Raw genomic sequence first — 18,628 nt, 5'->3', positions numbered from 1 at the left:
ACATATAAAAACTCACCAGGTATATCAACTGCCTGAGCAACCCTCCGCCAAGCTAGCTGTTAGCTCAATTATATATTTATATAAAAAAAAATCACCATCTTTTAATTTGCTTGGAATTTTGAAGATAGCATGTGCGTATGGACCTTCTTCACAGCAGACATTTTGACTTGTCATTGTAGGAAAAGCACAGCTGAAATTGATAACCTTAACGATTGCTCGATTCCATCAAGTGTCCCAGTAAGCTATTTCAGTGAGTCAGCATGAACAACACCAGGACCTCTCCTAAGTGGAATGCAGCCATCATTAATGGTCTTGAATACACCTGCAGCGGTGAACATCTTGGCACTTTGGCCGCCGTCAGCAGACTTGGCTCATACAGCTGTTCTCATATGGAATGAATTGAATCGCTCGGCTCTGCCGTTATTTCAGCTGCCTGTGGAAACCCAGCATTACGCTACCTGCGCTGCGTTCCATAGCATATGTGCAGCTAGCCCAGGAAAGGTTATTTTACAGTGGACGTGATATATTTTTATTAATAAGAATCTATTTAAATTGGAATGTGACTATAACTTTCATATTGATCATCATCATATTCATATTTACATACCTGATGCCCGTTTTTATAAAAGCAATAGCTAACGCAAAGTGAACAGTAACTGTCAGATAAACATACAGTAGTGCAGTAAAATGAAATGTAGTAGAAGTGTAAAGTAGCTTGAATCAGAAATGCTTAAGTAATGTACAAGTACTTCAAAACTGTGCTTAAGTAATGCTTTCTACTGCTACTTCACTACATCTCAGTGGAAAATATACTTTTTACACCACTAAATTAGCAGCTATAGTTTCTAGTTATGTTGAATACAACAGAAAATGTTTATACAAAAACATGATCAACTTCTAAAACTTGCGTAATCGTTCAGTGAAAAATCTCCATCTAATCATTATAGTTTGAAATTGAGTCCTTAAATATGCTTGGGTGAATATTTCAACCTGCTTTCAATGCAAATCAACTCGTTTCAATTGTATTATTTATTTTTTGTTTATTTAGAGGTGGAGTCTGCGATTCTGGAGAAAGATGTTGATATTCTGAACTCAATGCCCAAACAAATACAACCCCTCCCCATCAGTCAGAGCGTTAGCATGTGCCAGATTTGCATCTACTGCACAAGCAATTGCCCCTCTGGGGACAAATTAAAAATCTGCTTGACTTGACTTTACCGCCCCTCTCGCTCCCACTGCAATCCTCTTTATACATCCATCCAACATTCTGCTTTAGTCTTCCTATTGACATTTTGCAGGTGGACCATGCACACCTCTACAGGGATGCTGCAACACATGCACACTGACACTCAACGGATATGACAGAAAAACACTATAGGAAACAATATTCGGCAGCAAAAGTATCCAAACTGCTTCACTGATTTTAATACAGGCCTAAAATGTGCTCTAAGTTGTAGAGCTGCAAAGGTGAATCGATTAGTTGTCAACTTTTAAATTAATCACCAACTATTTTGATAATCAGTTTATTTTTTGGGGTTATTTTTTATGAAAGAAGAGTAAAAGTTCTTTGATTCCAGCTTCTAAAATGTAAATATCTTCTAGTTTCTTCTCTCCTCTGTGACAGTAAACTGAATATCTTTGAGTTGTGGACAAAACAAGACATTTGAGGACGTCATCTTGGGCTTTGGGAAACCCTGATCCACAGTTTTCACCATCTTCTGACATTTTAGAGACCAAACAACTAATGGATTAATCGAGAATATAATGGACAATGAAAATAATTGGTACTTGCAGCCCTAGTCAGTTTTGTGATGAAGGAAAAAAATGAGTCAAAAATAGAATTAAAACAAGTATCGGATCATAAAGCTTGATCAAGGCATCCATACGTCTAAGAAAGTCTCATATTGACAAGCTCAGTGCAGAATTGACCGCGGCTGTTTTATGTGAAGGCATCAAAGACATTCGTAAATCATACAGCGATATTAATAACCAGGTTATGTTCTAAATCTCATCCTAGCAATGATATACGTCATAACAGGGAATAATGTGCATGTAAAGATGCTAATGTAGATGAAATATTATAATGAAAGGATCCGTCCTCTCAGTGGAGAAGCAGCCTGGATATAGACAGTAATTGGAAACATTTTTGATGTACAAATTAATGTAAATTGAAGGGTAATTTCGATCGTTTTCAACCTGGACCCTATTTCCCCGCACATTAGTGTCTAAGTGATTAATGTGAACAAAAATCTTTGAAATTGGTCCAGTATTGAGTGTAAACCGGCAGCTGTGAACTGGGCTGCAATGTAACCCTATAGAGCAAACGTACATCGTCAATTTACGTCAACTAAAAGTGCTGTTTTTGCCGCTCAGATTATTAAAGTGTCTGACAGCAGTATGGTAAGGTTCCCTACAGAGATAGACCTTTTTGTTAAAGAGTAAGATCCTTTTTGTTAAACCAGAAACAGCTCCAAAATTGCCAAACCCACCAGACTCCATTTAAATAAACAATACTTTTAGCGTGTATAGAGCCAGCATATTTCCACATGTAAATAGGTGAATTAAAGGGTTTATTTCAACCAAACCAGAGTGGTGATTGTTGGAACAAATAGGATCCAGGTTGAAAAATACCAAATTTACCCTTTAAAGAGTATTACCTGGGGACCTGTAGTAATTTGTAATCATTATGGAGCTCGTCTGTGATCTTAATCCCGAATCTGCCGTGTCTGTAATTTGTCAAGTAAAAATTCCAAACGTGTGATAATATTAGTCCCGTGCGAATTGGCATCTCAGTAATTCAAAGTTGTTTTGGCTTGGCTTGTTCCAGGGGATATCGGTAAATTTGAGTAAAATACAGACTTCACTTATCCTGTGGGAATAATTTCTAAATCACAGAAGGTCCCCCAGTTATATTAGTCCTGTGTGAATAGGGCTTAAATTGTATATTCCTCCCATGGTGCAGAATTAGGTTTTCTAAGTTTTTTTTAATTATTATTATAGATGGAGATATGTATTTGCAGCTCTTAGCTTCCCCTTAACCAACCAAAAAAAACAAAACGCTGCTCACACATCAATGCATCAGTGATGAAGGCATGACTTCTACTTCTAATGAGTATTTCTACATTGTTGTATTCCTACTTTTACTTGAGTTAAAGATGCGAGTACTTCTTCGGCCACAGAAATTGACGCCCCGCTGATTTAATACAGGCTCGTTTCATCCTGTTGTTGATATTGTGGCTGTCAGTCAGTTGTTTAATTACTTTAATTACTTGGAAGGAGGCGGACAGCGAGCACTAGTACAGGTTACAGTAGGTTACTGTACTCTGATACCTGCCCAGGATTTACTGAGCGTGAAAGAGTTGCAGCCACCCATCAGGAGCAGTTCTTTGAAATCTGGGGCAGTCTAGCATTTTACATGATGCGATGCATGCACACACACACACACACACACACACACACACACACACACACACAGTGTTGGTATTTCCCATTTCATGCAGCTGTAACCATCAGGTATGAATGTGCTTTTCCCACTCAAGAGTGACACATTTAATGAGGCAAATACATTTATTAAATTGAAAGGATTTTTTTCTTTATGTTCTGTCCTAAAAAAATAAGCTGTTTCTGTTTCAGATGTTGCATTATTGAGAGGAATGTTTCATTACAGGAGGGAAATGAGACATTGTCTTTACGAGTAACAGTAGCCGCCCTCTTGTATCTGTACTCAGCTACACCGATGTGTAACCTAGTTTGGGGTCAACTGGAGAGGCCAAAAAAATAAATAAATGATGAAATGTTATCATAAATGCCACTAACAGATGCTGCCTGTGTGCCAGCAGTGATCACCGGTTTCTTGATGGAACATGCAGCACAATGCACACATTCACTGGGTTCTTTTTTTGGAAGCTTTCCAGCTTTCACAAGAAATCCCGTTGAGATCAAAATGTATGGATGAAATATGAATCCGCTGTGCTGTGATTTTACGGTCACGTGCCGCCGGCTACAGAGTACGTATCAGCGGCAGTTGCTATTTGAATTTAGCCGACAAAAGGTTACTGGGAGCCGGCTACAGGACGGTCCTTTGAGGGGCCGGGGCAAAACACCAAAACAAATAGTTTAAAGTGCTCATATTATGCTAATTTTCAAGTTCATAATTGTATTTTGAGGTTATATCAGAATAGGTTTACTTGGTTTAATTTTCAAAAAACACCATATTTTTGTTATACTGCACATTGCTGCAGCTCCTCTTTTCACCCTGTGTGTTGAGCTCTCTGTTTTAGCTACAGAGTGAGACATCTCACTTCTGTTCCATCTTTGTTGGGAGTCGCACATGCTCAGTAGTTAGGTAAGGACTACTAGCCAGTCAGAAGCAGAGTATGAGGGCGTGCCATGCTAGCAGCTAGGCAAGCATTATAATGTGTGTTCCAAAGTGACCACGTTTGTCTCTGAAGTAAAGGCTGGACTACAATAGAGCTGTTTGGAGCAGTTTGTGAACAGTGTTTTCTGTTGGAGATGGTAAGTCCCTTTGGGGTGGACTCTGTAAACCTAAAACGTGCACAAAAAAGATATATAACACAATAAAGGAAAGGAAAAAAGCATAATATGGGCACTTTAAATTTAGGAAAAAGATTGTGGCTTGGGTTAAAACACTCCCAAGGAACGAACACACGTTTCCTGGGTAAAAAACGTGTGTTTTCCCCGCTCCCCCTGCTTGAAATTCCTTTGTTTTATGACACACCCATCCACCCCAACCTCCTCCATAATTGGTCCACAGCACTCTTACACAGCTGGTTCATGCGAACAGCTTGCATTTTACTCACCTCTTTACATCCCCGGTATGTAAATAGAGCATGGGGAAAAGAGCAAAAGCACGCTGCTACTTGTGCCAACTGAGACCCAGCAGATACATGCCCATAACCCCTCCTGAGCTGCCTATAGTTTTATAATTATGTGCATTATTTAATGTTTTTCCCCTCTGCTCCACACACATGTAAAGTAGGCTAACTGCAACCATGCACACGATGCACAAACACAACATATTTTGAATTAAGCATTATATCCCTCCATGAAGGCAACTTCTCAGTCTTTATCTTTTATTGAAACCTTGTATCTGTAAACATGAAAGAGTGTTGACATGATTACAGGGTACAAAGTGCTCCAAATTAGGCGAGAGGAGTTGTTAATACATTCATCTGCTCAAGGGCACGGACGATCTTTCAGCAGGATTCAACTTCATTGAATTAAAGGAACACGATGCAAAGAAATAGCTGTGTTTTACACTATGTTATGGTGATATCTGACTAATTGATTTGTGATTTATTTTTTTTTTTTCTCTGTTTGCAGGTGTGTGCCATCCTCAGCCTCCTGCCCTCAGGCTCTTTAGCAGATCTGACATGTGAAGCTCTTCTCATGCTTTCAGGAAATGTCTCACGTAAGTCGACGTTTACAACAACAGCAACTGGTACAAGCTTTTAAAAGGCAGGAACGTCCCGAGTGTTTCGAGTCGCTCCACTGTTACTACACTGGTGATTAAATTGATTTTCAGTCTTTCCTATTTCACAAGCACTACTGTAAATGCCAAACCCTCGTCCTTAATCACAACCTTGTCCTTTTGTTTATTGGCAAAATGGCTTCTCTTCTTATTCCGTTTCCACGTAGGCCTCCCAAGTACAGCAATAGAAGGTAGTTAATCACTTCAAATCGCAGCACACACCCAGAGAACACACACAAATATGCACAAGAATAATATTTTATTCGCCTCTGGGTTTAGTACTCACAAAGATGTCCCAGGTAGCTCTGAACAGATAATATGAAGGCTGTTTGTGCTGTGTGTTATTATGCTGTCCCGTCTGTACTTTTTTAACATCGACCGAAATGTGTCTGTGGGAACAAATATTAAAAAGTGTAGAGTAGAGGTGCAACTCATGACTTAATCAGTTAATTATTTATCCAATAAAATGTGAAAAATAAAGTAAAAAATGCCCATTACAGTTTTTCAGAGCCCTAAGTGCTGCGTTCGACAGTTAAAACCCCCGAATATTCAGTGTATAATAATATAAAAGCGTCAGGAAGTATGGCGTGATATCAGGTCTCGCCATGTAACGAATTGCTTCACGGCACTGCACACATACGCCCATTCAGTAACCGGCTAACAAGGTAGCGATGGAGTTTTTCACACTATCGTCATGGCTGAGCCGGCAAAAAAGAAGCAGAAAGCTAGGAAAGCATTGTCGGAGGAACGGAGAAAGAGGAAACGGCAGACTGACCGAGGGAGGAGTCAGACACAAGTAAACATAGGAGCTGCCAAATATCTATTCTGAAGCTGTAGGGGGAGCTCTATAGAGAAACCTGCGAGCAAAAAGCGAGAAAACAGCGAAGAAATGGCCAAAACTGCATAGCGCCCCTTTAAATACTGTAAGTTGTTTCAGCTCTAGTCAAGGATCATAAGTTGTCACTGAATTAGGATAAGATTCTTGTACTTCCTTGATGAGATATTTACAGATTTACTTTTCAATCTTTAGTATCTGTTTCATTCAGACAAAGTTACTTTTTGAACATATCACTGTACAAAAGTGAAGCCAAAATCTCCCGGATACGGGCGCTGCCATCTTGTAATTTAGGAGCCAGAGTCTGCTCAGTAGTGATAGGGCGGTGGAGCCGCGGTATCAAAGTCCCGCCCATACACCCACTTGACCAATAGCGTGTCAATCCCAGCTGTCAATCATGACGTTTCACCCCGTTTTTATAGCATCAGATAACTTCTAAAAAACAATCTCATCAGAAAAATTAACACTTAAACAAACATCAGCGTGATAAGAACTACCTAAAAGGACAGAAACCTTATTTGTGAAAAATGTATTTGATGTGTACTTTGACTTTTTAGTTTGGCCCATATCCCATCCGCTAACATGGAGGAGACAGGATGTATGACCTTTACTGCAGTCAGCCACCTGGGGGCGATCCAGATGTTTTTTTCACTTTTTCAGTCTATAAACCCCAAACAGACAATAATTCACGTGACCACTTGTCAAGAAAACATATTTATATTAATGCATTTGAGCAAACAACCAATGTTGTCATTTTCTTTGTGAGGACCGTTTATAAAACTATTCTTTTCTCATTTTATTTTTGTCATTCATTCATTTCTCACTATAAACAGATGTAATAACAAGTTTTAGAGTGAGCCGTCAACTTTGTCCCCGCAGAACAGCCTTATTTCCGGATCTATTTTATCTAAATCTTCTTGAGTTATTGCAGAAATAATAGCCTGACCCTCGGGGCACGTCTACATTCATATTTGCTGCTGCCGTCCCATTATTGCTTGGGGAAAGGTCTGTCACCAGTGTGTACCGTTGCCCTCTAATGCTCAACGTTTGTAGCTGTTAAGCTGAATCTAATGAGAATTTCATAGCCCTTCTTCCAAAGTGTGCAAACAAAGATTGAGGTTTATTGATGAAACTCTCCCTCTGGATTGCAGTACAGTCGCTGGCCTCCTCCTGGAACCAAACCCTGAGCAACACCACCGGCCAGTGGAGCGGTGAGTCGGACACATCGCTCTTCTCTATCATGTGTGAAACTGATTCCAGCTGTTACAAATGCAGATCTGTTCTGGAATACCCCACGAGGGAAACAAGTTAGATCTGAACTGAGATTATAAGGACTAACATCAAAGACTAGAACAATGCTGGAAATAGATTTTGGCGACGCGCCACAGGAGACGACGCTCAGGAATAATCATGAAATCCTGTGCACACAAACAGCTCATTCAGCGCCACGACTTATTGCCAACATCATCGGAGCATTGTCAGAATTTTTACCATGGCTATATGTGGTCCTGAGCCATGACAGGAATGTACGTCTGTGTCTGACATTTCTGTCCTTGCGCTTTAGGCTCTGGACTCTCCTGCGACACCTCCATCGATGGCATCGGCACCTGCTGGCCTAGGAGCAGCGCGGGCCAAATGGTGTCGCGACCCTGTCCCGAGATGTTCTACGGTGTCAGATACAACACCACCAGTAAGTCCTCGCTGTCAGCTCCTGCCGTGCCAGCCAAAAACAAAGAAAACAATAGATTAAAAGCCAGATTTAATTTGATATCACCCTCCTTCCTCCCTTACGCGTCTTTCCCTTGGGCAAATCCTGTTTACATAATTGTGTATATACAGAAATTAGCATGAGCATACAAATTAGCAAGAGACACAGAAGAGTGTAATAACATTTCTACACAAAGTAGGACGGCTGCAGATAATACAGCATTAGGAAACCAGGAGAGCAGCGTGATGAAGTGAAGACAAGACAAGTGGTGCACCCGCTGTGAGAAAGAAAGATGGGAGCGTCTGAGATGCTTAAGCCTCACAACACACAACATAAATGTCTTTACTAGTGTTTGTTCTTAATTTTGGCCATCACTGCCAGTCAAAAAGTCTCTTCCAAAAGTGATGTGGGTCATATAGAATCAAATAATCTGACCCATTTTTATGTGCACATGCACAAATGCCCAGAAATAATCTTTTTGTTAATCGCCTCCTGGTTTATTATTCACAAAGATGTCCCAGGAGGTAGCTCTGAACAGATAATATGAAGGCTGTCTGTGCTGGGTTATTATGCTGTTCCGTCTGTACTTTTTTAACACCGACCAAAATGTGTCTGTGGGAACAAATAATAAAAAGTGTGAAGTAGGGTTGCAAATAGTCTCGCTTTGCCAGACCTTCCTCCACCGCGATGCTGTGGAGGAGGGTCTGGCGAGTCCACACAGCATTCTGGGATGGGAGAAAAACGTGCTCTGGTTTATTGGCATTTCTTTAAACCAATCACAATCGTCTTGGGCGGTGGTAAACACCGAACGGAGCCACGGTGCCTCTGCAAATTAGCCTCTGCAAGGAACTTTTTTTGGTTTTGGTGGAACGTGTACGTTCAGAAGTAGTTTTAGTCGTGCAACAGAAAACTCAGATTGGACAGATAGTCTAGCTAGCTGTCTGGATTTACCCTGCAGAGATCTGAGGAGCAGTTGACCACAGTACGGACATCCGGCCTAAATGAGTGAAATCCGGCGGAATTTCGGTCGGCAACGGAGCAATCCCGGGAGTGGAGCGTTAAGGATATAGACTAGGTTGCAAATAATGAGTAATCCAGGGGTCCTTCAACTTTTTTAGACTAAGGACCCCGAAGCTGAAAGAGAGACCGAGTAGGGTGCAAGGTTATTATAGTTTTGCATTTTTCATTTAGTTTTTATTTTTATTTCGTTTTGACTTTTTGTTTTCAAATTCAGTTTAGTTTTAATTAGTTTCTAAAGCGGGTTTGCTAGTTTAGTTTTTATTTTTTGAAAATGCTTAGTTTTAGTTTAGTTTTTATTAGTTTTAGTCTTTTTTGTAATATGGGTTATTTGTCGGGGGATTCAAAAAGATCACAAAAAGTATTGTGTAATAATAACTCAACAAAAACATCATACAATTTTAGAAATATGTATTCACAATGTATTCAACAATAACACCAGTAAATAAAATGTAGCCTACATATGGTCATAAATATGTAAACAGTCTACACAAGCCGCAGTATAAGTGCAAAATGTGTAAGTGACGTGTTCCAGGAAAAAAACCTAAATAGCCAACAGACTAAAGAAGACATACATGAACAGGTGTTTTCAACTTTGGTTCGAGTAAAGTGGCGAACTTTTTGAAGTCAATCGACTCACACAGTTGTGTACACATCCCAGTATCAGTCTACATATTAGCCCACTCTTCCTCCCGTTTTTGGTGTTCCTGCGTATTTACTAACCAGCAGCTATCGGGTCGCCGGTGAAAGCCCTCCTGTAGTGTTCTCTGTCCTGCTGTTGTCTCTGTCATGCTGCCTGGCCCTGTACCCATACATCCATACCCTGTACCCATACATCCATGCCCGTAACGTTACCGGGGTTAGCTTCTGTTTCAGGGAAAGGGGGCTTTGCGTTCTCCTTAAGGTAAGCTAGGTTAGCCTCCTAGCTTGTGTGTGCTTCTCAAATGTACTTTCAAATTCGTGGGATTTTTCCCTGTAATAAATTGACCACATATTTTACCACCTTCCACTGCAAGGCACTTTATCTGACACAGTCATAATCAAATGGGACTGCCGCTTTCTTCCGACTTTTGGTACCGCTATGATGCCAAGCGAGAGGCACGGAGCCACGGACATGTTGTGTTCAATTTGACGTGGAATGTCGGAATTTCTGGGTTCCCAGTCGGAAACTATACATGTCTACGGGAAATGTCATGGTTGGAAAGATATAACGTTATTTGCTCTATGAAAGATCAACAAAGACAAAAACTAAAACCCTGCACTAACTCTGAGGACCCCCTAGGGGTCACGGACCCCCTGCTGAATATCTCTGGACTAATCAATTAATCATTTAGCCTATGAGATGTCAAAAAATAAAGTCAAAAAATGCCCGTTACAGCTTTTCAGAGGCCAAAGTGTTCAAAAGCCCAAATATTCAGTTTACAACGATGTAAAACAGAGACAAAAGCAACAAATTCTCACATTTGAAACATATTTGGATTATTTAAATAGTTGTAATAGTAGTGATGCACTGAAGACAAGACGAGTGGTGCACAGTGCACCCGCTGTGAGAAAGAAAGATGGTTACAAAAAGAAGTGTCTGAGATGCTTAAGCCTGTTAAAACATGAGATAAATGTCTTTTACAAGAGTTTGTTCTTAATTTTGGCCATCACTGCCAGACAAAACGTCTTTTTGAAACGTGATCTGGGTCACATAGAATCAAATAATCTGACCCTTTTTATGTGCTGTTTCTCTGTAGATATTTTAGAAATCTGATTTCTGTGAAAGTAAGAAAGTAGTTCAGATTTCTGCTCTGGGGCCGAACTCTTCCTGAACTCCTCTGCACCACCGATTCTTCTAAGGTCAAACTCTGTACAACTGAAATCAAATCTCTGCGGCAAAACAGATATGCTCTGTCAATTACGCCTGGGAATCTCTTTTGAAAAGAAATCTGTTCTCAAAAGGGTGAAATTAATATGTCTGTGGCCATTCAAGGCTCTAGGGATGGCAGTGCACTACTTTGATTCATACTCAAATATCAACAACTATCATGGATTGTCATGAAGTTTTGTGCGTACATTCTTGCTCCTCAGAAGATGCATCCTTTTTTTTTCTTATACTAAATTGGAGTAGAGATTACAGAATAAATTGGCAATATTTCCCCAAGAACAGAACTTTTGCTCTATTTATAGCCTGTCCAGTCAGAGAGAGACTGAGGGGAAAAGACACAAAGTTAAAGGACCAAAAGTATGGTGGTGGACTGGTAGCTGGAGAGGTGCCAGTTCACCTCCTGATCACTGCCAAGGTGCTCTTTAGCAAGGCACCGAACCTCCAACTACTCGGGGCGCCTTTCCAGCAGCCCCCTCACTCTAACATCTGTCCATTAGTGCATGTAAAGGTCCTGAGCATGTGTGTGTAATTCAGGCCTGTGTGTAATGTGTGTAATGTAAATGTAATTTCCCTTGCGGGATTAATAAAGTGTAAATTATAAATGATTAATTATTATAAAACTCTCAAAGATTCGGGGCTTATGAGAAAACAGTCAGGGCTGGAGCCCCAGTAGAATCAGCAGATGTTTAGCATGTTAATTTGCTAAACTAAGATGGTGAACATTGCAAATATTATTGTGAGCATATTAGCATGCTGATGTTAGCATTCAGCTTAAAGCACTGCTGTGAAAGAGCACAGCACAAATAGTTTTGGCAAAAAGGGATTTATTTATTCTACCCTAATTTAACCAGGGAAGCATCGCTGAGATTTAAAAATGTTTTTAGTGTGAAGTGTGTAAAAAATGCCCGTTTTGATAGCCTAAAGTACAATATGGTGTCTTCACATGACTCGTTTCATCTGACCAGCAGTCCAAAACCCAATGATATTCAGTTTACTGTCTTTATAACAAAGAAAAGTACACTTCTCTCATTAAAATTCAGACAAGAGATGAGATGAGATGAGATGAGCCTTTATTGTCTCCTATAGGAGAAATTCGTCTTAGGCGGTCAAGAAAACAAAACTGGCGACTCATCGCAAATAAACACACAATAAACATACAGTAAACATGCATAAAACATAATCATACATGATCTCATCCACTGCGTTCAATGACCATCTGATAAACCTCACACAAGACCCCCCCCGCCCCTACCCTACCCTCCCCCACACTCACAGAAGAGGAGACGAGAACCCACTGCACATCCTCCCCCTCATATTCTACTTAATTCTACCCAGATGCATATTTCCCATTAAATCATGCTGTGGTCAATAACTTATATATTGCATGATGCCATATCAAATAAAAAAAATATTGCACCAGTGCCCTACCAGATATTGCACTTCCTACAACCATAATGGTGAGTACAACAAATATTATCTATGCTTTAGTCTATATACACGAAGTCCCACTTCTGGGATTGTTCCGTTGCCGCTGGAAATTCCGCAGAATGTCCCTCATTTTCGCTGATGTCCGTCACCTTCCTCTTTCTTTGTGTTGTAATTTTAAGCTCCGGTGGATTTCTGAGGACTATGGTTAACTGCTCCTCAGATCTCTGCAGGGTAAATCCAGACAGCTAGCTAGACTATCTGTCCAATCTGAGTTTTCTGTTGCACGACTAAAACTACTTTTGAACGTACACACGTTCCACCAAAACAAGTTCCTTCCCGAGGCTATTCTACAGCAGCACTGGGGCTCCGTGCAACGCTTAGCGCCACCCAAGACGATTGTGATTGGTTTAAAGAAATGCCAATAAACCAGAGCACGTCTTTCTCCCATCCCAGAATGCTGTGAGGACTAGCCAGACCCTCCTCCGCAGCGCTGTGGAGGAAGGTCTGGACTACCTACTGTATGCTTAAAATCAGCACCCGCCAATACACACACTCATCTTATCTCCTATTATTCAGTAGTTAGATTAAAAGTCGAGCTTGTTAATTGTCCTGTGACCCATTTGAGTCCCAGATGATTAAGAATTTCAGCTCCATTGCCTCTGCAAACCTTTCACCCTTGTTTTATTGTAAACTTTATGACCACAACGCCAGCTTGGATCCATTTCTGATGTTGATTTTGGAACATCCTGTACCCACCCTGTTTTAGCTGCTCCTGAAAAAACAGCAACTGTAAAAACCCAATTTTTGACATACTAATAATGATACCATCCACATTACTCAATGACTTTAATGTCTTGGGAGGAATTAAATCGTGTAGCGTCATCGTCAGGTCTCCATCGTCTCAAATAGCACCTTAACCTTTTCCTGATCTCAATATTATGAGATAGAAAGTCAGAATTAGGACATAACAGATGTCATTATTACGAGATATGGTTTTCTTTCTTTGGTGAAAACAATGTGCATTTGTACAAAAAAATCAAATCACATTTCTCTTTAAAAATAACGGACGGGATTAATCAGTTATCACAATAGCTGTGGATGAATATTTAAACCTGTCGATTCACAAATGTATTAACAGATTCATCGTTTCGGCTGTGAAACAAAAATGTCTTGCAAAATCATGAATGAAACAAAAATGAAAATGTGATTTATAAAATATTGTAAACCCAAGGGCTGTCTAAACAACCCAAACGCTTTCTAAAAAAATATTGACTGATTGATAGTGTAACTTTTTGTGATTTCAGTGTGAATTTATAACCAGTTTATTGAGGATTTAAATTAAGACTTTAAGCACAGGGTTTAAAATGTTGCGTTGTGGCCCGTTAAACTTTTGTCCTTTCAGGTGGTCCTCTGCAAAATAAGGAAGAACTTAACTTCTATAAATCATAAGATTCATGTTTAAATCATGTTTTTTTTCAAGAATGAGTTATGTAAACCAATTACAAACATAATTTCCACAAATATGAAATAAAAAGGTTTAAATGGAAGTGATTCTGATCAAATATTGATTTGAAGTCTGTGACGTGTATTCAGTCATGTCACTGAGGCACTCTGAAGGTAACACAAACAGCACAGGAAACGCAACCAGGTACATTTCAGAGATGAAAGCAGTTGTGTAGCTTGGTAATTTAAAGGAACACGCCAACTTATTGGGACTTTATCTTATTCACCGTAACCCCCAGAGTTAGATAAGTCCATACATACCCTTCTCATCTCCGTGTGTGTTGTAACTCTGTCTGACGCCCCCACCGCTAGCCTAGCTTAGCCCAGATCCTGGAGGTAACCGGCTCCATCTAGCCTACTGCTAGTATACAGTATACCCGTATACTGTATACCCGTGCCCGTATACATAGTCAGAACTATATTCTCAGAAAGGCGAAGCACTGCTACTCTCTACTCCTCACCACGGCGCTTCTCAGGTGCTGCGAGCAAATCACTCCGCCCAAGTAACAGAAGTAGCAGTGCTTCGCCTTTCTGAGAATATAGTTCCCAGTATGTATACGGTTAGAAGATGGCTGTGTCTCATGTGACCTTGTTATTTGTACACGCTGTGACTATACAAATCACAACATGTAAATAGGAACATGTTGGTGTTATTTTGTCACTTATTGGGAGCAGTAGGCTAGATGGAGCCGGTTACCTCCAGGATCTGGGCTAAGCTAGGCTAGCGGTGGGGGCGTCAGACAGAGTTACAACACGCACGGAGATGAGAAGGGTATGTATGGACTTATCTAACTCTGGGGGATACGGTGACTAAGCTAACGTCCCAATAAGTCGGCGTGTTCCTTTAAAGTGTAGGAGAGAGAGGGAGAGAGAGAGAGAAAAAAAGACCTATCAGCTGGCATTGCCAGCGAAGGTCAACAGTGGGAAAAGGTTTCAGGATACAAGATGATGACTTCATGAAGATTTACTGTCCACCACTTTGGTCCGGACTGAAATATCTCAACAGCTACAGGATGCATGACTTATGTCAGTGGTGACTCAATTACAGAATAAAGTGACTTGATAAGAAGGAGATTGTTGCATGAAACAAATGCATCATTTTTAACACACAGTATGTAATTTCCACTGGGGGCCATTCAAACCAATTACAAAAGATGGACTTTGATGACGTCGTGAAGTAGTGTGGGCTCATGGGAGTTGTCTTGCTTGTTAAAGCTATAGTGCACGACTATTTTATATTAATAACTCCAGTAGAGTAGGCTATTTTATTCACTTTAAACATCGGATGGATATTCTTTTCTCTAATACAGATAAACATTGTGTCATTTAATAATTCATTATAAAGTAGTCATGTCAAAAAATTATGATTTTTTTTCTCATGAATCCTCTTTGTTAGCGTTTATAACGTTACCTAGCTTGTTTGATAGCTTGTTTAATAGCTTGTTGGATAGTTAGTTAGCTAACGTGCTAATTCCACCCAACGTGCTTTCACTGGTTACAGAAGTAGCTCAGTCAGTAGGGAGTTGGGTTGGGAACCGGAGGGTCGCAGGTTCAAGTCTCCGTATGGACCGTAGTATGGCGGTGGACTGGTACTTGGAGAGATGCCAGTTCACCTTGCACTGCCAAGGTGCTCTTGAGCAAGGCACCAAACCCCGCCCCACCAACCGCTCAGGAAGCCAAATGACCAATTTGATTGGTAGAGTGCTAACCCGGAAACAAGGAGTGGGATGAGTGTGAGAGTCTCTCAAAATCTGACAAAAATCTTTTAAACTGACCTTTGTCGATCTGAAATTTGGCTGTATTGTTTGTGTCTCCTTTAAAAATTGCTCTTGAGAAATTTTATGTTTATTGTCCCACTATTAGATGAAATTTACGCCCATGCATTCAAACTGCTCAAAGTTTTAAATTAGAACATTTAAATACTCAAGTACAAGTACACGTTTATATTTTAATTTGCTTGATGTGGCATCCCAAGCCAAAATAGTCACCAAAGAATGTGCAGATACAGGCTGAACAGGCTGTGACCAATTAGTTTCCACTCCATTTCATTGGTAAGTGATTTGCTGCCACCAGGAGACAAGGTGACTATAAATTCCTGTTTCTCTGTACTGCTACTGTACAGCACTGATCCACTTAAAGCTTTTTTATACACAAACCCTTTTTAATTAGATGACACAGCTCCATAAACTAAACTTTAGGTGTTAATCTCCATGAGAAAATGGAGGAATATCTGCTCTTTTCTATCTGTAAGAACATTAAAGGAGCTTGTTCAGTTTTTGGTTTTGTCATTTCAGCCTATGATACGCTCCAGTGCAGCTAGAAAGCATCATATCTTGGGTAAAAAGGATCTTTGAACGCTTCAGATACTTCAGAATCTAAACTATATGTGAGAGGCTGATATGTAGTCTTCGCTTCTATCCTGGGCATTTGTGCCGAATATTAATTGGCAACTTGGCGACCCGACCCCGGATAAGCGGACGAAGATGGATGGATGGAACTTTTATGATCATTCATGCAAAAACATGTCATGGTTCCAGCTTCACAAATGTGAAGTTTTGCTACTTTTCATTATGTTTGCATATCATTACATGTGGGTTTTTGGATATTAATAATTAGATGAATAAGACCATATTTAACACATAAAAGCACAGGAAAGTAACATGTTTTTTCATGTAAAGAGTAGGGCTGCAACTACGATCATTTTCATTGTCGATCAATCTGTTGATTATTTTCTCAATTAATCGATTAGTTGTTTGGTCTCTGAAATGTCCTAAAATGGTAAAAAATGTGGATCAGTGTTTCCCAAAGCCTAAGATGACGTCCTCAAATGTCTTGTTTTGTCCACAACTCAAAGATATTCAGTTTACTGTCACAGAGGAGAGAAGAAACTAGAACAATATACACATTTAACAAGCTGACATCAGAGAATTTTGACCGGGCCGGGTTCGGACAGATATTTCGAAATTATGGTCGGGTTCGGGTCGGGCTCGGTCACATCAGCGCAATAAGGCATTTGTTGTAAAATGGTGCTGCGGCTCCTTTAAGAGAGCTCTGTGTGTGTGTGTGTGTGTGTGTGGTAAGTGGGCAGAAGAGAGATAGAGAAAGGGGAACAGACGTGTTGTATGCAACCGGAGCAGAGTTGGTGGAATAAGTTTAAGTTTTGTACACAGTGTGTGCGGTGTCCGAAATACATCCCAGGCTGAAAGCCAAGCATATTCATTTGCTCACCAGAAATGGGATGTTAACCCCGACGTTATTCATTTTATAACATCGGCCCTGGAGGTAACGAGTCTCCCCTGGTTTTCTGATCACGAAGCAAGCAGGAAAGGTTAATACATTGAACATTTTAACAGCTTATTAACGTGCTTGTTGCCCCGTGTGCGCTGATGCGCTCATCTGTTGACATTTCTGAATGCCATCCAGTTGCTTAATAAAAAACATAGCCTACGTGTGTCATTAGTATGAGACATGAGTGTCGGGCTTGGACACAAATATCTTAATGCCTGCCGGGCTCGTGCCGGGTTCGGTCACGGCTCTGTCGGACGCGGGCTGGGCTCGGACAGAAAAATTCGGCCCGATCCGGACTCTAATCTACACTACTACGTTTTGGTATAATAACGAATATCTTTTGCTATGTTTACGCCTCGCATCCACACTACTACAGTGTTTCGGTGCCCCTAAAACGGAGACATTTGGAAACACTGCTGCCCTTCGTTTTGGTTTGAAAACTCCGGGGGCGCTTTGTAGTCTGGACGGACACAAACGGAGACGTTTTTTGGAAACGATGACACACGTCAGTCAGTCTCATCGGTTATGTAACTTACAGACCTTTCAGTAACAGTTCCACCTCGTCATCGCTCCAACATAATGAATCCCTGCTCTTACTTTTCACCACTGTTGTTCTTTCTCCAAAATATTTTCTGTATTTTCAACTTGCACATCCATGATTTTCAATCGCAGAGTAACGTCAGACTATCTGCTTCCTGTTTACACCGGCACGCACATGCCCAGTGTGTGTGAATGGTCATGTGATGTGTGTTGTCAGACGTGTTAATATGGACGGAGATTAGTTCTGCTACTGGAGCTAAAACTCTTGTTTGGACGGAGATTGTTTTTGGTCTCAAAACGCCGCTTACAAATGAAAATATAGTAGTGTAGATGTATACTCAGTATATAATAAGAAGACAGAAGTAGCAGCAGTACTAGTAGTAGTACTGTAAGTAGTATCAAGGAAATGTGTGGCTTTAGAGGAAAGCAACTGCAGAACGGTGAGCAGAGTGGGCACTTAAAAACCTGAGTGGATGTAGCTGTTGTCCTCAGATCCAGAGGGAGATTATTGCAGAGTTCAAGTCCACAAGTGCAAGTCAGCTTCCATTTTTAATCTATCTGGGTCGCTGGGAAAGGAAGAAGCTGAATACCCGGGACGTATTTCAGCCGCGGATCAACTACAAAGCCAAAGACAAATCCATGAAAAGATTTACAGACAAGCAAAAGGATCTTAAATTGGATTCAGAAACTCAACTGCAGTGAAGAAGAGGGATGAAAATTCTTGTCTCTGCTCCAGTTACAGATAGCATGAAGGGTCATGAACCGGACTCAAAACCCAGAAATGTTAAATCTACTACATCAGCAACAAACCTGCTCTCATCCTGACCACTAAACTTTATTCACAGCAGATTATTTTCGGCGGGCAGGAGAGAACCTGTAGCAGCTACACTGTGGTGGAGGAAGTATTCAGATCCTTTTCTTAAGTAAAGGACTTGCATTTTTGGCGCC

General features: G+C 40.6%; 1 protein-coding gene across 4 annotated transcripts in view; it reads left to right on the top strand.

Moving 5' to 3' along the window:
• LOC116061376 (corticotropin-releasing factor receptor 1-like) overlaps nucleotides 1-18,628 on the top strand; it is an 89,302-nt gene that overhangs the window by 3,623 nt on the left and 67,051 nt on the right. For 2 of the 4 annotated variants that reach the window (XR_004896386.1, XM_031315544.2), the window contains exons 2-4: nucleotides 5,344-5,431; nucleotides 7,478-7,537; nucleotides 7,891-8,016. Coding sequence is in view for 3 of the 4 variants with exons in the window: in XM_031315544.2 (XP_031171404.1) it covers nucleotides 5,344-5,431; nucleotides 7,478-7,537; nucleotides 7,891-8,016 (274 nt within the window). In the remaining variant the exon portion in view is untranslated. Of the gene's footprint in view, nucleotides 1-5,343; nucleotides 5,432-7,477; nucleotides 7,538-7,890; nucleotides 8,017-18,628 lie in introns of those variants that run through there. The other 2 variants (XM_035997665.1, XM_035997664.1) reach the window with 2 other exon arrangements.

This window comes from Sander lucioperca, chromosome 22, assembly GCF_008315115.2.
Source record: "Sander lucioperca isolate FBNREF2018 chromosome 22, SLUC_FBN_1.2, whole genome shotgun sequence".
NCBI classification, from domain to species: Eukaryota; Metazoa; Chordata; class Actinopteri; order Perciformes; family Percidae; genus Sander; species Sander lucioperca.
Note: the sequence above shows the minus strand (reverse complement) of the source record. Positions and strands in the feature narration are given on the sequence as shown.